The sequence below is a fragment of the Lepisosteus oculatus genome, chromosome 3 (assembly GCF_040954835.1).
Source record: "Lepisosteus oculatus isolate fLepOcu1 chromosome 3, fLepOcu1.hap2, whole genome shotgun sequence".
Lineage (NCBI taxonomy): Eukaryota > Metazoa > Chordata > Actinopteri > Semionotiformes > Lepisosteidae > Lepisosteus > Lepisosteus oculatus.
In genome coordinates this window covers 716,116-737,500 of record NC_090698.1, presented here as the reverse complement: position 1 = coordinate 737,500, position 21,385 = coordinate 716,116, and the positions used below count along the sequence as shown (strand labels likewise).

Below are 21,385 nucleotides of genomic sequence, written 5' to 3'. Positions count from 1 at the left end.
CACACACACACACACACACACACACCTGTCTGGCTGTCTCTCTCACACACACACACACACACACACACACACACCTGTCTGGCTGTCTCTCTCACACTCACACTCACACACACACACACACACACACTGTCTGGCTGTCTCTCTCACACTCACACACACACACACACACACACACACACCTGTCTGGCTGTCTCTCTCACACTCACACACACACCTGTCTGGCTGTCTCTCTCACACTCACACACACACCTGTCTGGCTGTCTCTCTCACACTCACACACACACACACACACACACCTGTCTGGCTGTCTCTCTCACACTCACACACACACACACACACACACCTGTCTGGCTGTCTCTCTCACACTCACACACACACACACACACACACACACACACACCTGTCTGGCTGTCTCTCTCACACTCACACACACACACACACACACACCTGTCTGGCTGTCTCTCTCACACTCACACACACACACACACACACACCTGTCTGGCTGTCTCTCTCACACTCACACACACACACACACACACACACACACACACACACACACACACCTGTCTGGCTGTCTCTCTCACACTCACACACACACACACACACACACACACACACACACCTGTCTGGCTGTCTCTCTCACACTCACACACACACACACACACACACACACACACACACACACACACCTGTCTGGCTGTCTCTCTCACACTCACACACACACACACCTGTCTGGCTGTCTCTCTCACACTCACACACACACACACACACACACACACACACACACACACACACACATGTCTGGCTGTCTCTCTCACACTCACACACACACACACACACACACACACCTGTCTGGCTGTCTCTCTCACACTCACACACACACAAACACACCTGTCTGTCTGTCTCTCTCACACTCACACACACACAAACACACCTGTCTGTCTGTCTCTCTCACACTCACACACACACACACACACCTGTCTGTCTGTCTGTCTCTCTCTCTCACACACACACGCGTCTGTCTGTCTGTCTGTCTGTCTGTCTGTCTGTCTCTGTCTGTCTGTCTGTTTGTCTGTCTCTCTCACACACACACGCACCTGTCTGTCTGTCTGTCTGTCTCTCTCTCTCACACACACACGCACCTGTCTGTCTGTCTCTCTCTCTCTCACACACACACACACGCACACCTGTCTGTCTGTCTGTCTCTCTCTCTCACACACGCACACACCTGTCTGTCTCTCTCTCTCACACTCACACACGCACACACCTGTCTGTCTCTCTCTCTCACACTCACACACACACACACCTGTCTGTCTCTCTCTCTCACACTCACACACACACACACCTGTCTGTCTGTCTGTCTCTCTCACACTCACACACACACACACCTGTCTGTCTGTCTGTCTCTCTCACTCACACACACACACACACCTGTCTGTCTGTCTGTCTCTCTCACTCACACACACACACCTGTCTGTCTGTCTGTCTCTCTCACTCACACACACACACACACCTGTCTGTCTGTCTGTCTCTCTCACACTCACACACACACACACCTGTCTGTCTGTCTGTCTCTCTCACACTCACACACACACACACACACCTGTCTGTCTGTCTGTCTCTCTCACACTCACACACACACACACACCTGTCTGTCTGTCTGTCTCTCTCACACTCACACACACACACACACACACACACCTGTCTGTCTGTCTCTCTCACACTCACACACACACACACACACACACACACCTGTCTGTCTCTCTCACACTCACACACACACACACACCTGTCTGTCTGTCTCTCTCACACTCACACACACACACACACACACCTGTCTGTCTGTCTCTCTCACACTCACACACACACACACACACACACACACACACACACCTGTCTGTCTGTCTCTCTCACACTCACACACACACACACCTGTCTGTCTGTCTGTCTGTCTCTCTCTCTCTCTCTCTCTCTCTCTCTCTCTCTCTCTCTCTCTCACACACACACACACCTGTCTCTCTCTCTCACACACACACACACACCTGTCTGTCTGTGGAGTGGCCAGTGAAGGCAAAGTGATTGACACCAGCCTACTTGCTCCCCCACCCCCCTTTTTTCACAGAAATCAACGAACGGGAGCAGAGGCTGCAAGCCATGAAGGACATCCTGCGCAGGTTCCCTCGGGAGAACTACGATGTCTTCAAATATGTCATCTGTCACTTGAACAAGTGAGTAGTTTGTCACTGCCCAGCTCCTGGCCCTGTTGGTGCCCCGCCCCCTGGGGAGCAGGCATTGTCATTTTGAGTACATGTACATAATACTTAATACTTGCGATGATTTTTGTCAATTCCTTTCCACCATCTGCATCTCGAGGAGGAGGACGGAAACTTGTGAACTGTTACAGCAGTAGTACCTCCTCCTCTGTACAGTGGTTCCAGCTCCAGTATTTGAGGCTTAAAAAAGCAAAATGCTGTTATTTCTGTTTCCAGTGTGGTTTTCCTAGCATGTTGGCTGAACACACAACCCCCCGTAGCCTCTTTATGAACTGGCGCACATGAATGTTCTCCGACAGGCTGATCACACACACGTGTCGTCTTTAAAGTCCTGCGTTTCTGCCCCCAGGGTGAGCCAGAACAACAGGGTGAACCTGATGACCAGCGAGAACCTGTCCATCTGCTTCTGGCCCACGCTGATGCGGCCCGACTTCACCACCATGGACGCTCTGACCGCCACGCGCACCTACCAGACAATCATCGAGACCTTCATCCACCAGTGTGCTTTCTTCTTCTACAATCAGCCCCTCGTGGACACGCCCAGCGGCCTCCCCGCCTCGCCCACCACCCTGATCGGAGCCTCCAGCTACTCCTGCTACACTCCCGTGCCCCCGCCGCTCCCCTCCTCCTCCTCCCCGGGGGCGCCCCAGCAGTCCCCGCCCCACTCGCCGCCGCCCACCCCGCAGTCGCCGCTGCTGCCCCTCCTGCCCCCTCAGCACGTGTCGGCCGAGCAGCACACGCTCTGAGGCTCACGGCCCGCCACGGCGCCCGGCGGCCAGCGGCCAGCGGGGAGAGGCCTGGAGCGAGCGCAGGAGCCCCAGCGGCGGCTCCCGGTCAGCAGGGCTCTGTTTGCTTCCTCCCGACCTTGAATCCCCCTTTCCCTGCTTCCCTGCCCGCGGAGGAGGACCCACACAGACACTGCCTCCCGGAGCTCCCCTCTCCTGTGCATATCCCGGGGGCAGGAGGGCGCGGCGCCGAGCTGCCGGTGAGTGGAGTTGTTCACCAGAACTTTCGGACAGTTGGGACCCGTGGGTGCTGGAGTCGGGAAGCCACCCCCACCCTGCCAGCGCCCCTCACCTGTCCCGGCAGCTCCGGGCCGCAGGGCGTGTGTGATCTCGGGGGGAGCGTGTCAGGGCGTGATTAGAGTCTTTTTCATTCATCCTGGGAGTCCCCTGCCCCTCCCTCCGGAGCAGAACAAAACTCTCCAAATCCTTCTTCCGCCCAAACCAAACCCGACTGGGGCAGAGCGAGCCCGAGCTGGATTCCTCCCCCCGGGAGCCCTGCTCATCTCCACGGGCCGGACACACCAAGCCGATTTGTCCCTGGTGTTGATTAATTTATTTCGGTTTTTTCCTCACCGGGCCTTTGGACTCGGTGTGTGGATCCAGCAGCGCAGTGCTGTCCCGGCGATCGCTGCTCAGGACTGTGCATCAGCAGCGTGGCGTCGGGACGTCCCGAGAGTGTGCGGGACCGGATCGACTGGTTTCCTCGCCCTGTGCGGCCTGCGGCTGCAGCGGGGATCTCCCAGGGGGAGGGTGCCCGTCAGTGGGCACAGCGCATGGACATTGTGACCGGGGGGAGTGTTTCTTCGGGGGCTGTTGTCACTTATCACTTCCTGAACACGCGTCTCGTTGGCCGTGCCGCTTCGCCCCCGCGGCGCTGCCCACAGAGCTGATGGCGACATGCCTGTAGCGGGACGTTGGCAGGGGAGAATGATTGAGCAGTCGGGGCGCTCGGAGTGAAACAGGCCTCCTGGCAAAGCGCCATCAGCCGAGTGGGAACGGCAGGCTGGTTTGACGGCATTCCTGCTCCGGTGTGGCCTGGCGCCCCGCACTGCCGCAGTGAGGCGGTCTGATCGGCTCTGGATCCAACTGAGACGCCAGGGCCGCTGTGTCAGAGAGAGGACCCGTTCTGCCTCAAGGCTGATCTCCCCTTTAAAACCATCTGTTTTTGTCCCCTTATACCATCATGGACTACCGTTTCCATTTTTGTTCAGTACGTATGTATATTACTTGGAGGTACAAATGAAACAAGGTTCCGTCTGAGCGCGACTGGGGAGCGTGAGCTTCCTGGAGTCCTGGCGCTGCACACCCCCGCAACCCTTCTTAGTATTTTAGGAGATTTCAGGATGTGCAGCGTGGTAGAAGTAAGGCATGATGGGAAGAGCCTCCCAATACAGGCTGTCAGAACGCCTCTCCCTGTCCTGGACGTCAGCCTGGGTTTCTGGACTTTGGGGAATTGTGCAAGGGATTGTGGGCCAGAGGCTTGGAGCAGGCCTTCTCCCCTCTGCTGTGCAGCTGCAGGCGCTCCGGGCTGCTGGCTGTTCCGTACGGAGACTGAAACAAGTCGGCACCTTGAGCGGGCTGAGTCAGGCCTGTTTCAGTGGGCTGAGTGCATTTGCATACAAGACTGGGGGAAGGTAAAGCTTTCGTTTCGTCTTTTCTACAGCCAGCGGCTCTGGAGAGCGGCGGTGGATTAGACTGCTGTGCTGGGAGCGCGGCAGGGCTGCGTCCGGGTGCGATCGCCTTGATCGAGGGATTGGTGGGGAGTGAGGAGGGAGAGCAGCAGAGCGAGCAGGAGGGTGTGTGCGCACGTGTGTCAGTGTAGGAAACAGATTTACTTTGGGAACAAGCTCTTCTTGGTGCTGTTGAAGAATGCTGGAGCCCTGCCAGCAGCTGCACTGCAGCAACAATCAGAAGAGCCTCCGCCTGTGCCAGTCCCCTGGGAGAGACCCTGGCGGGGAGTCCAGCAGCTGGGTGCTCAGACGTGAGGAGAGGCTGTGCATGAAAGGGCGTGGAGTTAGACGCAACATGAGCGATACGTATGACCTGCTCGCCCCAAACCCGGCTTTTCAGACTTTATTCTCAAGGTTCGGATCTGTTTGTCTGGAAAACCGTCCGTGTCTGCTTCATCAGTTAAGGAGGATGCAGTGAGGTTGATAATTAATCTGAACAAACAGTGTGATGAGAGCATAGGTCAGGTTGTTTTGTGTTCTTTGCCAGTACATTCTGCACAAGAAGCTGCAGCTGGTAAAACCCAAGATGGATCAGAATGCTGTGTCTGCTCGGCCCTGCGCTTGGGTTAGTCTGCCAGGCTGCTGTTCTCTGCTGCTCATCTCTCTGCCTTGCTGGTGCTCCGTATTGCTCACAGGAGGCCTCTCCAGCTGACGCTTCAGTCCACTAATCCGCTGCAGAAGTGCGGTTAGGAAGCACTCTGGATGTTTTCCATAGACTGTTACCGGTTTAATAATTAAGGCTGCAGCCAGAGTCCTGTAAGGGTATCGATCAGACGTGACCTGTTGAGATGCATGCTTTCTAGAACAGTCTAAGTAAGGGGATACTGTTGCATTTGATCTTTAAGAGCAGGCCAGTTAAAATGCGGGGGCTGCCAAAAAGCTTTCCTGCCATTCCTGTGAATCAATTTTGCCGTGTCACAACCTTCTCCTTTTCATTGGTGTTGCGTCTGAGCTGTTGATACACACAGAAAGTCCCGGTCAGGGCTCCGGAGTCGCTGGCCGGCTGTAGGTTCAGGGTACGCCACTCAGGTGTGCAGATGTGAGTTGTCAGCCAAAATGAACAAGTTAATATCGGCACTGGGTTCAGGGAGGAGGATCAGGATGTTTGGAATTAGCTGGAGTTGCAGCGGTAGAGCGCTGGGTAGCAGAGGGCTGACTCTGCGTGCCGTTTCAGACTGGAATATGGAAAGCCGGGGAATATGTGCCGTTACACAGCTCTGGGGAAGACTGGGGACAGGCAGCTGGACTGACACTGCGAGGCTGCAGCGCCCCCCCTCTGCTGGGGGTGGAACAGGCCCACCTGTCCCCGCTGGAGCTTCTCTGGTTTGGGAATCCTGGCTCTTGGGGGAGAGACTCCGTGCCGATGCCGGGCGCTGCCCAGTGCGGTCCAGTTCCCAGTCGAGTCCCAGACAGCTGTAGCAGCAGTAGCTGTTCCCCGCTTGTGTAAGTGACATGATCAACAGCAGCCCGGCTCTTCCCCGGACCCGTCTCTCAGAGCCCAGCACGGCCGGACACGCAGCCGTTACCCTGTTCTCGACGTGCTGCTGGAAGACTGTCGTGTCTGTTGCCGCAGTTGCACTCAGTTTGACTTTTTTACCAGGTAACGTTTTTGTGCTGCAGAAGTGTTTTCCTTTGGATTTGAGGAGCTTTCGATTCATCACATCAAACACTTTTTCACTGACTGGGACTACAGTTGCTGACTCATAAATCTCTTCCAATTTCCAACCTCTCTTTGGATCCTGTGGGTGTTCAAGACTTGTTTGGAAACAGAGGCTAAGAGGAAATTGCACAGCTATACTAAGGCAGTGGAGTCTGAAGAGTGACTTTCTTCCTGTCACAGGGTGAGGGAGGAAGATTGTGTCAGTGGGGAGAGACATGGTGCAGGGGAGTAGGTAGAGCATATCAAGTGAGGGCAGTGCAATCACTGCTGGTGTTCTCTGCCTCATTCAGGAGGCCTGGTGCATTGCTAAGGCTGGTCAGAGAGCTCTGCTGCCACCTAGAGAGTGTGGTCTGTCCTGCAGCCAAAGGCAGGCTGTTGGCCTCAGCTTGGCGTGGCTGAGAAACAGCTTTCGCTGTTATCTGCAGTGTCTGAGCCTGCAGGGGGCTTGGAATAGGGTGAGACATAGTGTCAGGGGGGCTTTGAGTGTTGTTTTGTACTGGGAAGTATGACTAAAACGGTCACGGAATATGAGCCAGATATGAGAATTATTACTGCACTTTCACACATTTTCCTAGTTATTTTTTCTGCATTAGCTTGTAAGCCTTTTTGAAGTATATAATACAAATGTAATTTTGAATGTCTAAGGTTCTGAAGGCTGCTCTGTCTGAGAGGTCCCAGTCCTTTCTGAACCCATGCAGGTTTGTGGGAGGTGTATTGGACAGCAGGATCTCTTGTGTCAGTGTTTGCTGTTCGACCTGGTATGTATTTGCTCTTGCTGAGGCTGAGCATCCCAGGAAAATGCTGTGTTACAGGGGGAACTCTCTCACCCTCATCCTTGCCCTTGGCAGTTTTCCATTTGTTTCTCCTATACTGATCTGGGGTTCCACAGTGTTGGATGCTGAAGAGCTAGTTCCCATTTTCAGCCCTGAGTGTAACATGATTGCATCCCTTGTGCTCAACACATGCGGGCAGGAGGTGAGAATCCCCCAGCTAGCCCTGGCGCTACGTGATGCGCTGCGTGAGAGCTGAGCCCAGCACTAGCCCTTCTGAACCGCACGCAGTCCAGCACAGCACTGAGGGGCAGGGAGGGGGCTTCCGGTGGGCTTTCTAAACAGCTTCAGCTGTGCACCCAGCGCACCGGTCAGACAGTCATTTCAGCACTGCTCTGGTACATGGATGAAAACACGGATCGATCGATGTCTGCTTCTGAATCCTGGGAGCTGAAGCCGATACAACGCTGCACAGCTCACAGCTGGCAGAGCTGCTTCTTCTGAAGCAGAAACAGTCATCAGGTCAGCAGTCAGCAGTGTTTAAAGAAAGGGTCACGCAGGGCAGGATCATGTTCCTGGCCTGTGAAATGCAGAGTTTGGTGTAGTTCTCGGTCTCCAGTGGGGTGTAGAATTCCAGGAACCAGGAAGGTGGGATGAGTATGTTTTGGGATGGCTGAATCTGTGAGCAGTCTTGCAGATGGGGTAGGGCTGAAGGGGAGCTGCAGGGATCAGGTCTTTGCTGGAAACGGGTGTGTTCTGCGCTTGGAGCTGCGATGATCCAGGAGATGGAAGCTCTGTCTTGGCAGGGGCCTGCTGTGTCTGTCTCCTGCTTGAGCACGGAGCAGCTGAGGAGTGGGCCGGGCCGGGCCGGGCCGGGCAGGGGGTGGGCGCGTGTGTAGAAGTACCACTTGGCTCTGTGGGCTCTGAAACGAGAGGTGCATTTGTGTGTCCAGCCTCCCGGCCGGCTCAGGGCTGCGGGCTAGCCTGCCTGTTCACTGTGTGCTGTAACCTGCGAGACTCCTCTCGCCTCTCACTCGAAGACGTGGTCTGTAATTAAAATGTTGAAATGACACCAAATCCATGTTGTCTGTCATGCAGGCCTTTGCCTGGGGAGGGGGGCTGAGGAAGGCAGTGTCTCCTGCACCCAGTCTGCACCTCTGGTACTTGTACTGTCGTCCTCCGGGGCGGCGCCCTCCGTGTGTCATTGACAAACACTACAGCTGGCTTCCAGCACAGGTGACCAGGAAACCCAGCCTGGATTACAATGTGATCACGGTTCAGCGGTCTCTGTGGTGGCATCCATTTTTGTTCTTCATTTTTGCCACAATGGTGACAGACTGTCTGTTAAGTTAAGTGAAACAAGCAAAATATATTAAAAATGGCTGTTTATTTGTATGTTAGGGGTCTAACAATCTGCCCTTTAGTCATTGGTGATAGAAGACATTTCTTTTTATGTTTTATTTTAATAATTAAAAAAGACCATTTTTTAACAGTTTTGTGAATGGTGTCCAGGCCAGTTCAGTAATAGTGCATGATTAAGTACAGTGCCAGGGAGAGGGAAAGCCACTCTCAGTATTCAAAAAAAGTAAAAAAAAATAAAATGACAAAAAAATGAAGTAAAATGCAACAAAACAAAAAAAATCATGTTATTATTTGCTAAAAGTATCGTAATTTGTCTCAATGGGAGTATGGTGTAAAAACATTAAGGCCTTACGTGACATGTATAATAGTTAATAAATCAAATCTTGTACAGCTCCGTGTCCCGTGTGCTTTCCTGCTGCTGCCTCGCTTCCTCCTTCCTGTTTCCACCCACTGGCTTCCTGTTTGCACCGGGCTGCCTGTCTGCAGGGTGACTGGGTAGTGGGCTCTCTCTGCTCCAGCTGGCACTGTGCTGTCACAGACTGGACTGGCGGTGAGCTGTGAGAATGGATCTGATCTGGTCCAGAACCCAACCTGTCAGCCGCTCCCTAGTTTCCAAACCTCGGGACAGACGGGCTGGGTCCTAGCAGCACTGTGAACGATCCCGTTTCCAGACATAGGTGCACTTCCTGCTGTGTGCTCATCCTGGCGCCTCGTGTCCTTCGCCGGCTTCATTCTCCGAGATCCCTGGGCCCTGTGACCCCGACACCCCCAGAGCGGCAGATCCATCCACTGGCCCCCCCATCATGGCGACGATCAGCACAGTCAGTGCAGGACTTGCCGGCTGCTCTCCCGCAGATCCACAGCGCAGGACGATTGGCAGTGTCTGGGAACCAGCGGCACCTCAGCACAGAGGGCGCTCCCACGAGGGGAGCGAGGCTGAGGGTTGAGGGGCGTTCGGACCCGAGTCCCGCACAGTCTCTCGGGTCCCGAGTTCAATCATGAGCTAGTCGATCACGGGCAAGTTATTCTGAGCCTTTGAAAATGATGAACTCGTGGTTACGAAGGAGACCTGCCACACTGTGGCTCTACAGGAACAGACATGGAGATGCCTGAGTTAAAGAACTACATCAACTCATGACTTTGGTACCAAAATCGCCATGAGCCCATCGGCTCAAGACAGACTCTTCTTCAACCAGGCTTATTCAAAACATACAGATCATCACAGTTTAGAGAATGTTCTACTTTTGTTTATAAAATGAATGTGATTAAGTTTAGGATCTTTGTATCCAAGAGCTGCACCAAGCAGGCCCAGGTTCATGCTGCTGTACAGTCAGGACAAGACGTAGCCTGCACTCAGTTCATCAGAAGGGCTGTACTACTTTCAGATGAGTTAGTAGGAAACAAAAGTTGAATGGAACATGTGCTCTGACAACGTGCATTTTACTGCCACAAGCAGAACGTGCAGCAAACCTTCTGAATGAGTGTATTGAATTCAAGTAATTTGAGTTGGAAGTGTTAATGTTTGTCAGCGTCAGACAGAGATCATCAAAGCTGCATAGAAACAGTACAAAACGAACCATTACCCCTTCTAATGACCACAAAGTACTACAGTGTGACAACAAAGAGTTCTGACAAAATATAGTTAATAGCGTAGTTTACTTCCACAGCCAGCAATCATTTATCCACACGGGGGCGCTCTTCCCCAGGATTTAGCTTTCCGGGATACAGATGATGGGAATAACGAAAAACGGGAAAAGTCACTGCAAAGCATGTGCTGGATATGAAATGGTGACCTGCAACGGAAAATTGGTCTGCAGTGTATATTGACATAACCTTCCAATGGTAACTAGACCGACAGTGCTTGGTGTTCTGTAAACCTCTTGTTTATTTTGAGCAGTGAAACGTACTGCGTGGTAATCACATATTAGCGTGGTTATTGTTGGTATTCAGTGCATTACTCCTTATGTATTTTTAAAAAGCAATTTCTGGCGTTAAGGAGACGGGCACAGGAATCGTACATAATATGGGATTTACGTCAGCGTGAAACATGTAGATCTTTCTTAGTTTATTACAGACTTTCTAAATGATAATTGTATGACTTTCTGTCAGGGTAGATGCCAGAACACACCCTCTCGTCGGTTCTTGGCGAGTAAATTCCATTTCAAAAGAATTTAAAAAAGATAAAATGGGTTAAAAAAAACAAACTCCCAGACAAGTTTATTGAACTGGGACGAACCTCTTGTTTCATTGTTTGGCTCTTTGGACCTTGTAAAGCCGTTTTCATTTTCATATCTTCAGGAAAATCAATCGTGACCTTTTCTTTCATCTCGTTTTGTAATTATTATTGTTTTTACAGGGAGTTTGATCATTAAAAAAGAGCGGAGCGCTTGTGCGTCTCTGACCCTTGAACGTTGACCTTTGAGAGGTCAGTAGGGTTTCGCCTGTGGGTGTTGAATCGGTTTCGCCTGCGGCTCAGCGACACAATGGGACCTCTGTATCGGTGAAAGGATTACGTCTGGCTGCACGGTAGCCCTGCGCACAGGACGGCCGGATTAAAAAGGTGCTTGTCTTTCTTGTCACGTTCTCGCAGAGACGCGTCTGTGGAGATGGAGGGTGGGACTGTGAAAGCGCTCCGTGTAGAACAAAAGATGGCGGTGTCTGGGGCCGTAGAGCACAATGACTTTGGACTTCCTGAGTAAAGGGTCAGAAAACGTGGATTCACTGGCCAGCGTTATCCTGTGCTCCATAGGAAGAGACTGTGTAGTGAAGTCCTGTTGTCTTAGATTCAAAAGCTGAATTTAAGTGTTGCTTGAGTGATTAATTAACTGTACGCCTACGTTGTGCTTTTCATGTCAAAGGTGATGCCCTGCAGCAGGTCAGGTGGGGTTGTAGGAGTCTACTTCAGCGGCTGGAATAAGGGTTGGCTTTAGGGAGTCCAGACTGTATTTTTTGTGTCAGGACCTCAGTCACACCCTACAACACTGTGTTCCTGGTCCCCATATGGGGGCAGTGTGCTGGAAAAAGAGGGAAGATCACCACCTACTGGTCCACCCTGGTCCTGTCCAGGCTGAGTGAGACCTGATGGGCCAGAAGGTGTGACTGTTAATTCTGCAGCGAACAGAGTTTTTGTCTGGCGCAGCAATCAACACAATGCTTATTTGTGAGGTTTGCAAACTTTGTGAATTTCAGTGAAATAAATTGTGCTTTAATTCTGATCTTTCATGCTGAAAAATATCCACTTATGCACCAGATGTTCCATAAACCTGTGATTTTATATTAACGTGAATTGAAATGGCAGAAAGTCAAGTGGCAGATCACTGTGCTGCCTCAGCTGTGTGGAGTTTCCATGTTCTCTTCATGCCTGCGTGTGTTTCCCCAGGGCTCCAGTTTTCTCCCTTCCAGAAGACACGCTGGCTGGGGTAACTGGTGTCACTAGACTGGCTGTGTGCGCTGGTGTGTGTGTGAGCCCCGGTGTGTGTGTTGTGGTGTGTATGTGTGTGCCGGCGTGTGTGTGCAGAGCAATGAGCTGGTGTGTGTGTGTGTGTGTGCTGGTTTGCAGTGGTGTGTGTGCAGAGCACACTGGTCACTGCTGTGTGTGTTTGCAGAGCAATGAGCTGGTTTGTGCTGATGTGTGTGTGCAGTGTGATGAGCTGGTGTGTGCTGGTGTGTGTGTAGTGTGATGAGCTGGTGTGTGTGCAGTGTGATGAGCTGGTGTGTGTGTGCAGTGTGATGAGCTGGTGTGTGTGTGCAGTGTGATGAGCTGGTGTGTGTGTGCATTGTGATGAGCTGGTGTGTGTGTGCAGTGTGATGAGCTGGTGTGTGTGTGCAGTGTGATGAGCTGGTGTGTGTGCAGTGTGATGAGCTGGTGTGTGTGTAGTGTGATGAGCTGGTGTGTGTGTGTGTAGTGTGATGTGCTGGTGTGTGTGTAGCGTGATGAGCTGGTGTGTGTGCGCGGAGTGATGAGCTGGTGTGTGTGCGCGGAGTGATGAGCTGGTGTGTGCTGGTGTGTGTGTGCGGAGTGATGAGCTGGTGTGTGCTGGTGTATGTGTGCGGAGTGATGAGCTGGTGTGTGTGTGTGCAGAGTGATGAGCTGGTTTTTGTGTGCTGGTGTGTGTGTGCTGAGCAATAAGCTGGTGTGCGTGTGCAGAGCGATGGGCTGGTGTGTGTGTCTGCGGAGTGATGAGCTGGTGTGTGTGTGTGCTGAGCGACGAGCTGCTGTCTATTCCAGGATGCAGTTCCTGGATGCTGCCCTGAGTATCCAGGACAGGCTCTGGGTTGTCTCTGCCTTTAACTGGAAGAAGCAGGTTTCTGGTAATGAATTGAATGCCCGTGACATCTCTTCTTCTCACTGCTTACATTTGCAAGTGTCGACCATGAGAGGGAGCCAATGGCATGTTCTTCACTTGCTGGCAGAAATAATTCCCAATAATAATTGCTTACACTTATATAGCACTTTTCTGGACACTCTACTCAAGCACTTTACAGGTAATGGGGATCCCCTCCAACCCCACCAGTGTGCAGCCCCACCTGGATGATGTGCCAGTCCGCTCCCCACACACCAGCTCTCAGTGGGAGAGCAGAGTGATGAAGCCAGTTCAGAGATGGGGATTATTAGGAGGCCATGACTGGTAAAGGCCAGGGGGAAATGTGGCCAGGATGCTGAGGTGACACCCCTACTCTTTTCAAGAAATGCCCTGGGATTTTTAATGACTACAGAGAGTCAGGACCTCGGTTTACGCCTCATCTGAAGGACGGCGCCTTTTTACAGTATAGTGTCCCTGTCACTATACTGGGGCATTAGGACCCACACAGACCGCAGGGTGAGGGGCCCCTGCTGGCCTTACTAACACCTCTTCCAGCAGCAACCTCAGCTTTCCCAGGAGTCTCCCATCCAGGTATTGACCAGGCTCACACTGCTGGGCTTCAGTGGGCTGCCAGCTGGGAGCTGCAGGGTGATATGGCTGCTGGCTGAAATATTAATTCTTGAAAGAAGTTTTACACACTCGTCTTTTGATCACATAAACACTGGTGCGTCACTTCATTTCTGACTGCTATTGGCTGTTCTTGTTGTTCTGAGTAATTAAACTTGTTACACTTGACCTCTTATTCCTGTGATCTCTGAGGAGCCCCAGAGAAGCCGGAGATGCACAGAGAGGCTGTGCCTAGATGTTGCTCAAGTCTGTGTTTAGTGACTTTGCTTGCCGTTTTTGAGCTGACCGAGAGGAGCTCATTCTGGGCTGAAGCCTTGACCACCGAGGTGTGCCAGGTCTCTCGACATGGTCAGTTCAGTGTCACCGGGGTTGCATGATAATTCAAATATTATCCCTCACGGTTTGTGTTTCCCATGCGTTTTTTTTTTAATCGATGTTGCTTTTGTAAATGTTTGCTTTTCAGTTGAAGCAGAATCAGGGATGAAGGTATAGTGCAAGTGAGGGCAGCATGGTGGCACAGTTGAGAGCATTACTGCCTCGCAGTGCTAGGGGTCTGTGGTCAGTGCTGTCTGTGGAGTTTGCATGTTCTCTCTGTGTTCACGTGGGTCTCTGCTGGATGCTCCAGTTTCCTCCCTAAGTCGGAAGACATGCTGGCAGGCTACCTGGCTTCTGGGAAGAGTGACCCTGCTGTAAGTTTGTGCGTTTGTGTGTGCGTGTCTGCCCTGTGATGGATTGGCATTTTGTCCAGGATAGATCCCACTTGTGCCTGTCGCTTGCTGGGATAGGCTCCAGCTCCCCTCGTATTGGATGAAGTGTTTAGAGAATGGATGGATGGACGTACATGCAGGTACTGAAGGCTTGGCTCTGAACAGAATCACTGCTCTGCATCTCCAGATGGTCATAGGTCATCATCTGTGTCATTTTTAGAGGTGTAGCTTGTCAAACTTTGAAGCTCAATCCCACCCTCTGCGATGCTTCCCTGAACACTTGCAGAAGTTATATTCAAGGACCAGTCACTCACCACCAGTTACAATATTTGCATTTAATTACTGTTCGAGTGCATGTATGTTAACACACACGTGCAGAAGGCTCCCCTGCCATAATGTTGTGTCTCTTTTCTTTTCAGTAGGTAATAAACCTTCACCCGTTCCTTTGCAGCCTTTTGTTTACTAGAAAGTTATGGGATTGCAGTGCAAACCGTCCGACTGTTTTGTATGGGACTGATGTGAGCTGTTAATGTTCATGTTTGTCAGTGTCAAAGAGAGAGCAGCCCCAATTCTGGTCCTGTTCCTTATTGACACTGACAAGCCCAGATCTCAGTGAGCTGATTAAAGCAGGGATCAGGGATCAGGGATCAGGCACCAAACAGCACTGCTGCAGCGCTTCAACACATTTAAGCCCCGAGGCCAAATCCGCTCTGCTGGTATTTCAATATCGATTTCTCCCATATCAAGTCGGCAGAGGAGTATTGACAGGCGGTGAGATGGGTATATTGACATGCTGATGGAGGTGAAAGGTTAGTGGGATACAGCAGCCCCCAGGGGATCACACACAGATCTCTGAGACACCATGGGGGCCAGCAGGTCTGGCCTGGAAGAAAGATTCTGGCAGATAAAGGGTAAAGAAAGTCAGGCCTTGAGCTCGCAGGGGGCTGGAGAGGAGCAGTTTGAAGTGAGGGAAGGAGAGCAGGAGTCTGGCAGGCTTGGTGCCGAGTCTGGTCACAGTATCGTCGAAGAGCTTTTTGGTTACAGACAAGATTACAGTTTGGGGAGCTTGCAACTGAATTAAATGCAATAATACTGCATTATTATTTTTAATGAGATACTGCCGGTTAAAAAAATCTATTTTCTAGTTGTATTGGACTGACTGCAGTACTTGCAGTATAAGGGCATTAGCGCCCTTATACTGTTCTTGCAATATTGCTAGACTCAATAAAAACTCTAAAAGTAAAATTAACTTCTTCAGAACCAACAGCAAAACACAAACCAAAGGATCCAATAGAGGAGTGAATGTAGCACCTCTTTACACAAAGGTTTGTGGGAGACTGGAACAAGATGCCCGGCTTTTTGTTTGAGTTGAGACCGTGGCTACTGATTTGAGCAAGGATTTTCTGTCATGGCTGCATGCTGGATGCCCAGATCCCACTGTTGCTACCCAGTCTTGATCAGCTCTCCAGATCCCAGGATAGGCTTCCTGTCTGCCCGGCAGTTGCAGGTTAATGGGCTTTTCGATTCTCAGCTCCACTTGGGAGAATATTCTGTAGACATGGAGCTGAGCCCTAAAGCTGCTCTGTATTCTACTGCTCAGATTGCCTGGAGAGCTATGTAGATATACAGCTAGGACTTACATAAAAAAATAATGGATAAGTTTTCTCCAAACCTGCTGTTGAGAGATTTCGGAATACACACCAGAATTATGCCAGCATGTGACGAGTATCTAGGCTGTGAATCTGCTGTCTTTGCAATCGACTTGCTTCATTGTTTCCCTTCTGAATGATTGTGTGGGTTTCCTCCGGGACCCTAGTCTTGCTACCTGCCATCCTGTGCTTGAACCCTTTCAACCTGGAGCAGAGTCAGTTCAGCAGCAGCACTGGTCATCCTGTAGGTGGCGACCTTTCTTGTGCTTCTTAGCGGCAAGACCACGTCATATCAGCATGTCCAGGTGAAACAGGCGCCTGTTGTCAGCCGCAGGAACAGAGGCTTTCAGGTGGTGATGAGCTGTTTCTGCTCCCTATGGTCATGAGGTCATTAGAGATCCCATATAATGGAACCCCTGAGGGATTCAGTAAAGGTTCTGGGTGGGGGAGTCGGGGGCTCTCTGTGGGCTCCACTGTGGAGCTACTGGCCGAGCTCCACTGGTCTTGACTGGCTGTGTCTGCAGTAACAGCAGGTTGTCCTGCTCCCAGTCTGGCCCCAGTGCCCACAGCGCGGTGATTCATCCACGTTACCATCTTCTCCCTAATCTCGCTGTAACGCTGTTGCATTGACTTCTTCGTCGGTACACTCGCGTCTGTCATTGTGTTGTTATGTCGGGAGTGTGCTGTAAAACAAATTTCCTCAAATGGGACAAAAGAAAGTTTGACCTGAATTGCTCAGACTGCTGGCCGCCCCAGGGGGCTGCAGGGCTGCTGGTGTGTCCTGCGGGGGGGCGTCTGGAGCTGACCTGTGCTGCACCGGAGCCTGTCAGCTGGCTCTCTTTGTAGCCGATTGTTTTGCGTTGGGGGAGGAAGCCTGGCCAGGTGCTGAGAGGGATCTGGTGGATTTTAATGAAAACACATGCAGCACAGCTGACAGACAGATGCCTTGTAGTCTGGAGTGATCTGGGACTATTCCATGCTCTGTAATGTTTGCTGTCGACACTCACCAGTGTCGAAACTGACAACGAACCTCCTGGTCTACAAGAGGGCATTTAGATGATTCATCTGTGGAGTCCCCAAACAAAATCTGCGCTCATTTATTCTTGTAGTGCTGGTTCCCTAATGCTGCTGGCAGCTGTTGGACAGTACATCTTGGCTTTAGAGCTCTTATCCAACAACATGATGGACAGCTCAGAGTCTCTCGCTTTCACAGGCTGGGATAACCACGGCGAGCAATGTGATGAATTATGTACGTCCAGGGCTGTTTCTGCCTTTGCTGTGCTGGAAGCTCGAGGATGTGGCTGCAGACGCAGCACTGCTGGCGCCCAGCACACGCGGTCTTCGAGGAGAAGGAGTCGCTCCTCTGCTGCTGACACAGAGGGCACTGTGGAGCTCGCAGAGCACTGCAGGGCAAAGGGCTCGCGAGAGGGCATGTTGGGCAAGCTGGGCACTCATGGCTCTCATTCCTGCTGCCCCAGGGCAGGGAAGCAAACCAGGGAAGGGATTCCTAAACGAAGAAAAGGACAGACAGGTTAGGTTAGGAAATTATTTCTTTAAACACAGACAGACCGTGACATCATGCAGAGCACCACCCCGCCTACAGCCTGTGCTTCTGGGATAGGTTCCCATGGATTCTGCCACCCTTCCCGGGAATATGCGGATTCCTGAGAGTGGGCAAACTGATACTGCTCACCCGCCAGGCGGTAGCGCTGTGATTCTGGGGCTTGTTCTCTCGGAACCCTACAGGAACAGGAACTCTGATTCGGAGAGTGGGTTTTGAATTATTTTCAAGGGGGAGGCTGGCTGATGACTTAGTGAGGACGGACGCTCCACACTGATGAGTTTCCTCCAAACTGTATTGGAGGATCGAGGACCTGCCAGTAGAGGAAGAGCCCCAACACTGGAGGTCCTCGCGGGTGCCTCTGTAGACCCGACAGCTCGAGCCCGACGTGACAAGGGCAGTGCCGGTTTCACTGCACAGCATCCACAGGCTGCAGCGTCCTGACCCAGGGCAAATAGAAAGATGTGCGCCCCTATGCCTTGTCCCTCCAGCTCCGCTAACGAACATGATGGAGCATGTTGGGAGGGTGAGGTCAGCGAGTGGCAGTGGGAGGTGCTTGGTGAGATCTGGGGACCTGTGTGTGCTGCCTGACCTTTCACCCTAAGCGTACAGTTTCCCTGGCACAGGCCATTGACAGCTGTCAATCACACTGTCCCTGGGGAAGTGTCCAGACTCCCTGTCGAGCGGAGTAGTGACACTGCCAGCGGAAGAGAGCTGGGAAGGAGCTATATATCCGAAGCCAAGTCAGCAGGACTCCTCAGGAGAACCAGGCTGCTGATTTTAAAGAGGTCATTATCCTGTCTGGTCTTACTGTTCCAAAGCAATGTCCCTATTTTTCTGATCTAACCTGTTTGTTAGTAGTTCATTGATTCAAGGATCTCATCCTGCTGTTTCTTGAAAGGAACCAGGGTAGCCATTCTGGCTGGGTAGTTTTTTTCACAATCCCACAACCCTTTGTGTCAAGCAATGCCTTCTGTTTGTGGTTTAGATTGCACTTCCACACAGTTTCCAACTGTGGGCCCAAGTTTATGTCTCACTGATTCTGAGGAAATCGGCTGGTTTGACACTGTTGATGCCTTGTGTCAGGTCTCCTGGAAGTCCCATCTGTTCAAGACTAAAGAGACTCCAGCAGCCTGTCAGTGTGGGATATTCGGTCAGGTATCTAGTGCTGTTTCTTTTTGCCCATAAGCAGCGCTGTGGGTGGCATTGAGCACGTCTTCACCACATGGGTGCCTTACTTACACTTATATAGCTCTTTTCTGGACACTCGACTCAAAGTGCTTTACAGGTAATGAGGATCCCCTCCACCACCACCAATCCACCAATCCACCTGGATGATGTGACGGCAGCCATAGTGGGATTTTTAATGACCACAGAGTGTCAGGACCTCGGTTTTATGTCTCATCCGAAGGACGGTGCCTGTTTAAAGTATAGTGTCCCCGTCACTACACTGGGGCATTAGGACCCACATGGACCGCAGGGTGAGCGCCCCCTGCTGACCCCACTAACACCTCTTCCATCAGCAGCCTTAGTTTTTCCCAGGAGGTCTCCCATCCATGTTCTGACCAGGCTCACACCTGCTGAGCTTCAGTGGGCTGCCAGTTGTGAGTTGCAGAGTGAAATGGCTGGTGGCTGACAGGACAGGATGACAGGAGGAAGTTACTGAGCCAAAGGGGAAGCAGTTACAGACTGTTGGGGGCTTTACATGTGTCTGTCACACACTGGGACATGTCACCCGTACGCCCGTCTGTCCTGCCTGTGTGAGCCTGTGCCTGCTGAGAGTCTGTGTTCATTAGATGAGCGAGTTTGTGTTTGTGTGTGTGTGTGCACAGGCGCGTTTTTTCATTAGCGATAGCACATCTTCGTTTGTCCTCATATCTATGCAAAGATGGGTGCTGTCAATCTTCTGCCCCTTGACACTGAAGCTCCACCTCACCAATTAGAAGTGGCAGGCTGGGATGGAGGAGAGGCCGCTGCATTAATAACTGTTAACGTGTCAATCACGCGCCGCGCCTGGATCAGTGTTTACTGTCAGATTCCATTTCAGTCTGTCAGCGACCCTCTCCCACCGCCCGTCAGAGAGACAGGCTGAATTAATCATGTGCCCCCGTGCCAGGGGTTTTAATTTGGGGAGCCAGGGGGGTGCAGCTGTGGAGCGAAGGTAAGGTCAGGCAAAAACGGCAGAGCCCGTTTGGCACGAGAGCTGCCATCTGTGGGAGTCCTGCCTCCTGCTGCCCAGCTCTGGAAAGCGGGACCCCCAGGTGCCCCACACCCATGCCAGTTGTCTTGTTGTAGACACCCAGCTCTTCCTGTTCCTCCTTTGGCACCTGCTCTCAGTCCTGACTGCCCCTGACCCAAGGGGTTCAGGTAGGCCGCTCAGTGTTGGGGTACCAGCAGGGACAGTCCAGACTGGCAGGGCCGCCGTGCGTGTCAGCGCGGGTCTAAAGCGCTCACACTGCTGCTCTGCGCTGTGATGAATGAGTGCTGACAGCCTTTCTGCCCCCGACCCCTCTGCAGTAATGATTTCTCCCCCCTGACACCCCAGGGACCAGCCCTGTAGCGGCCTCATCCCAGGTGCGCCCCTGCGAGACCCCCATCAGCGGAGGGATTAGAGGCTGATGGGACTGTGCACAGCCGACAGCGCAGAGGTGAGCGAGGAGGAGGAGGAGGGGCCACGCGGCGCTCGCTCTCCGTATCGGAAAGCTGGGATTCCCAGTTCTAGGCCTGCCTGTTCCCACAGCCCCAGCGCTCCTGTCCGAGACACTAAAGGAGGGGGGGCGTCACCTGAAGGCCAGTCCTGTGCTCAGATGATACAGGTGCAAGGTCGTCAGGAGCCACAGTGACAACACAAGCTGCGTGTGAAACTTGCCAGTTAGTCACTGTCGTTTTATGCAACAAGCAGCAGCAGTCTTGTTGCTCCGCTGCTCTTTGCTGCACAGACCCCTGATGCGGTAGGGTGTGCAGGACTGCTTGTGTGTCCGCTGGGTCAGACTGGCAGCACAAGAGTGAGGTTTAAACAGGCTGCTTTGTAGGAAACACACCCATGGCATAGTCTCAGCAGTGTGTTTTGGGGTGGAAGCTGCGAATGTTTTGTGCCAGCCCTGGAAAGCAGTATTTGTCTGAACAGTTCGGGTAGGTTGTCAGCGTGGTCGTGAGGGGCTCAGGCTCCCCAGAAACACTGCTTTGACTCTGGATCTGTGGGATAACATGCAGGCCAGATGACACTGGTTTGTGTACTCTCTAGCACGTGGGTTTAGAGGGGTCCCTCTAGGCCAGCTGTCTCCCCAGAGCCCTGCGGAGGTGCTCGTCGGTGCAGCAGAAGCAGATGAATGGACACAGAAACACTTACTTTCCCATCCCCCCCCCGAGTACAGACCCCCTCCCCCCTTCGCAGCCCCACCATGACATCATGTCTGTTTGCGCTGCCGTTGCCACAGTAACTGCAGAAGAGGAGGTGGCGTCGGGTCATTCGGCTGACCCCAGCTGTCTGTGTCACCCAGCCTGACCTCTGGACCCTCGCTGCCCGCCCTGTGTCCCCCCTCCTCGCCGTGCTGCTTCTTTCTCTCCTTCTCTCCCTCTTCCCTCTCTGCCCTGCCCTGCTGCTTTTCTGATCTCTTTCTAATTACATCTCGCCCGTCTGAATGCAGGCAGAATGTTAAAGCTCACAGCTGTACGGCTGGGATACTAATCGAGGGGCTTTGTTTTTCTGCCGAGAGCTCACATCTCCAGCCGTGCCAGAAGTCTTGGGGTAGTAGTCCCCTGGTGTCCGCAGGAAAGGGGGTGCAGACAGGGGTGGCTGGTCTCATGTCGGGGGGGATTTGGGATGCCATAGCGTCCTATGCTGCATGGAGCCCTGATCCGGTACCGCGTGCAGGACTGGTTGTCTGGTGAAACGGTGGCCTGCTCACGTAGTTTGAATGGGAATCTTTCAGGTTCCCAATGAAAAAGTTACAAGTT

The 21,385-nt window shown here is 52.4% G+C and overlaps 1 protein-coding gene across 4 annotated transcripts in view; it reads left to right on the top strand.

The window, feature by feature from the left end:
* The window catches only part of arhgap35a (Rho GTPase activating protein 35a), a 54,867-nt gene extending 45,897 nt beyond the window's left edge, over positions 1 to 8,970 (top strand). For all 4 annotated transcript variants that reach the window (XM_006627624.3, XM_015340970.2, XM_069187705.1 and 1 more), the window contains exons 6-7: positions 2,123 to 2,228; positions 2,623 to 8,970. In XM_006627624.3, the coding sequence (XP_006627687.1) occupies positions 2,123 to 2,228; positions 2,623 to 3,019 (503 nt within the window). In that variant the 3' untranslated portion in view covers positions 3,020 to 8,970. The remainder of the gene's footprint in view (positions 1 to 2,122; positions 2,229 to 2,622) is intronic.
* The last annotated feature ends 12,415 nt before the right edge of the window (positions 8,971 to 21,385 follow it).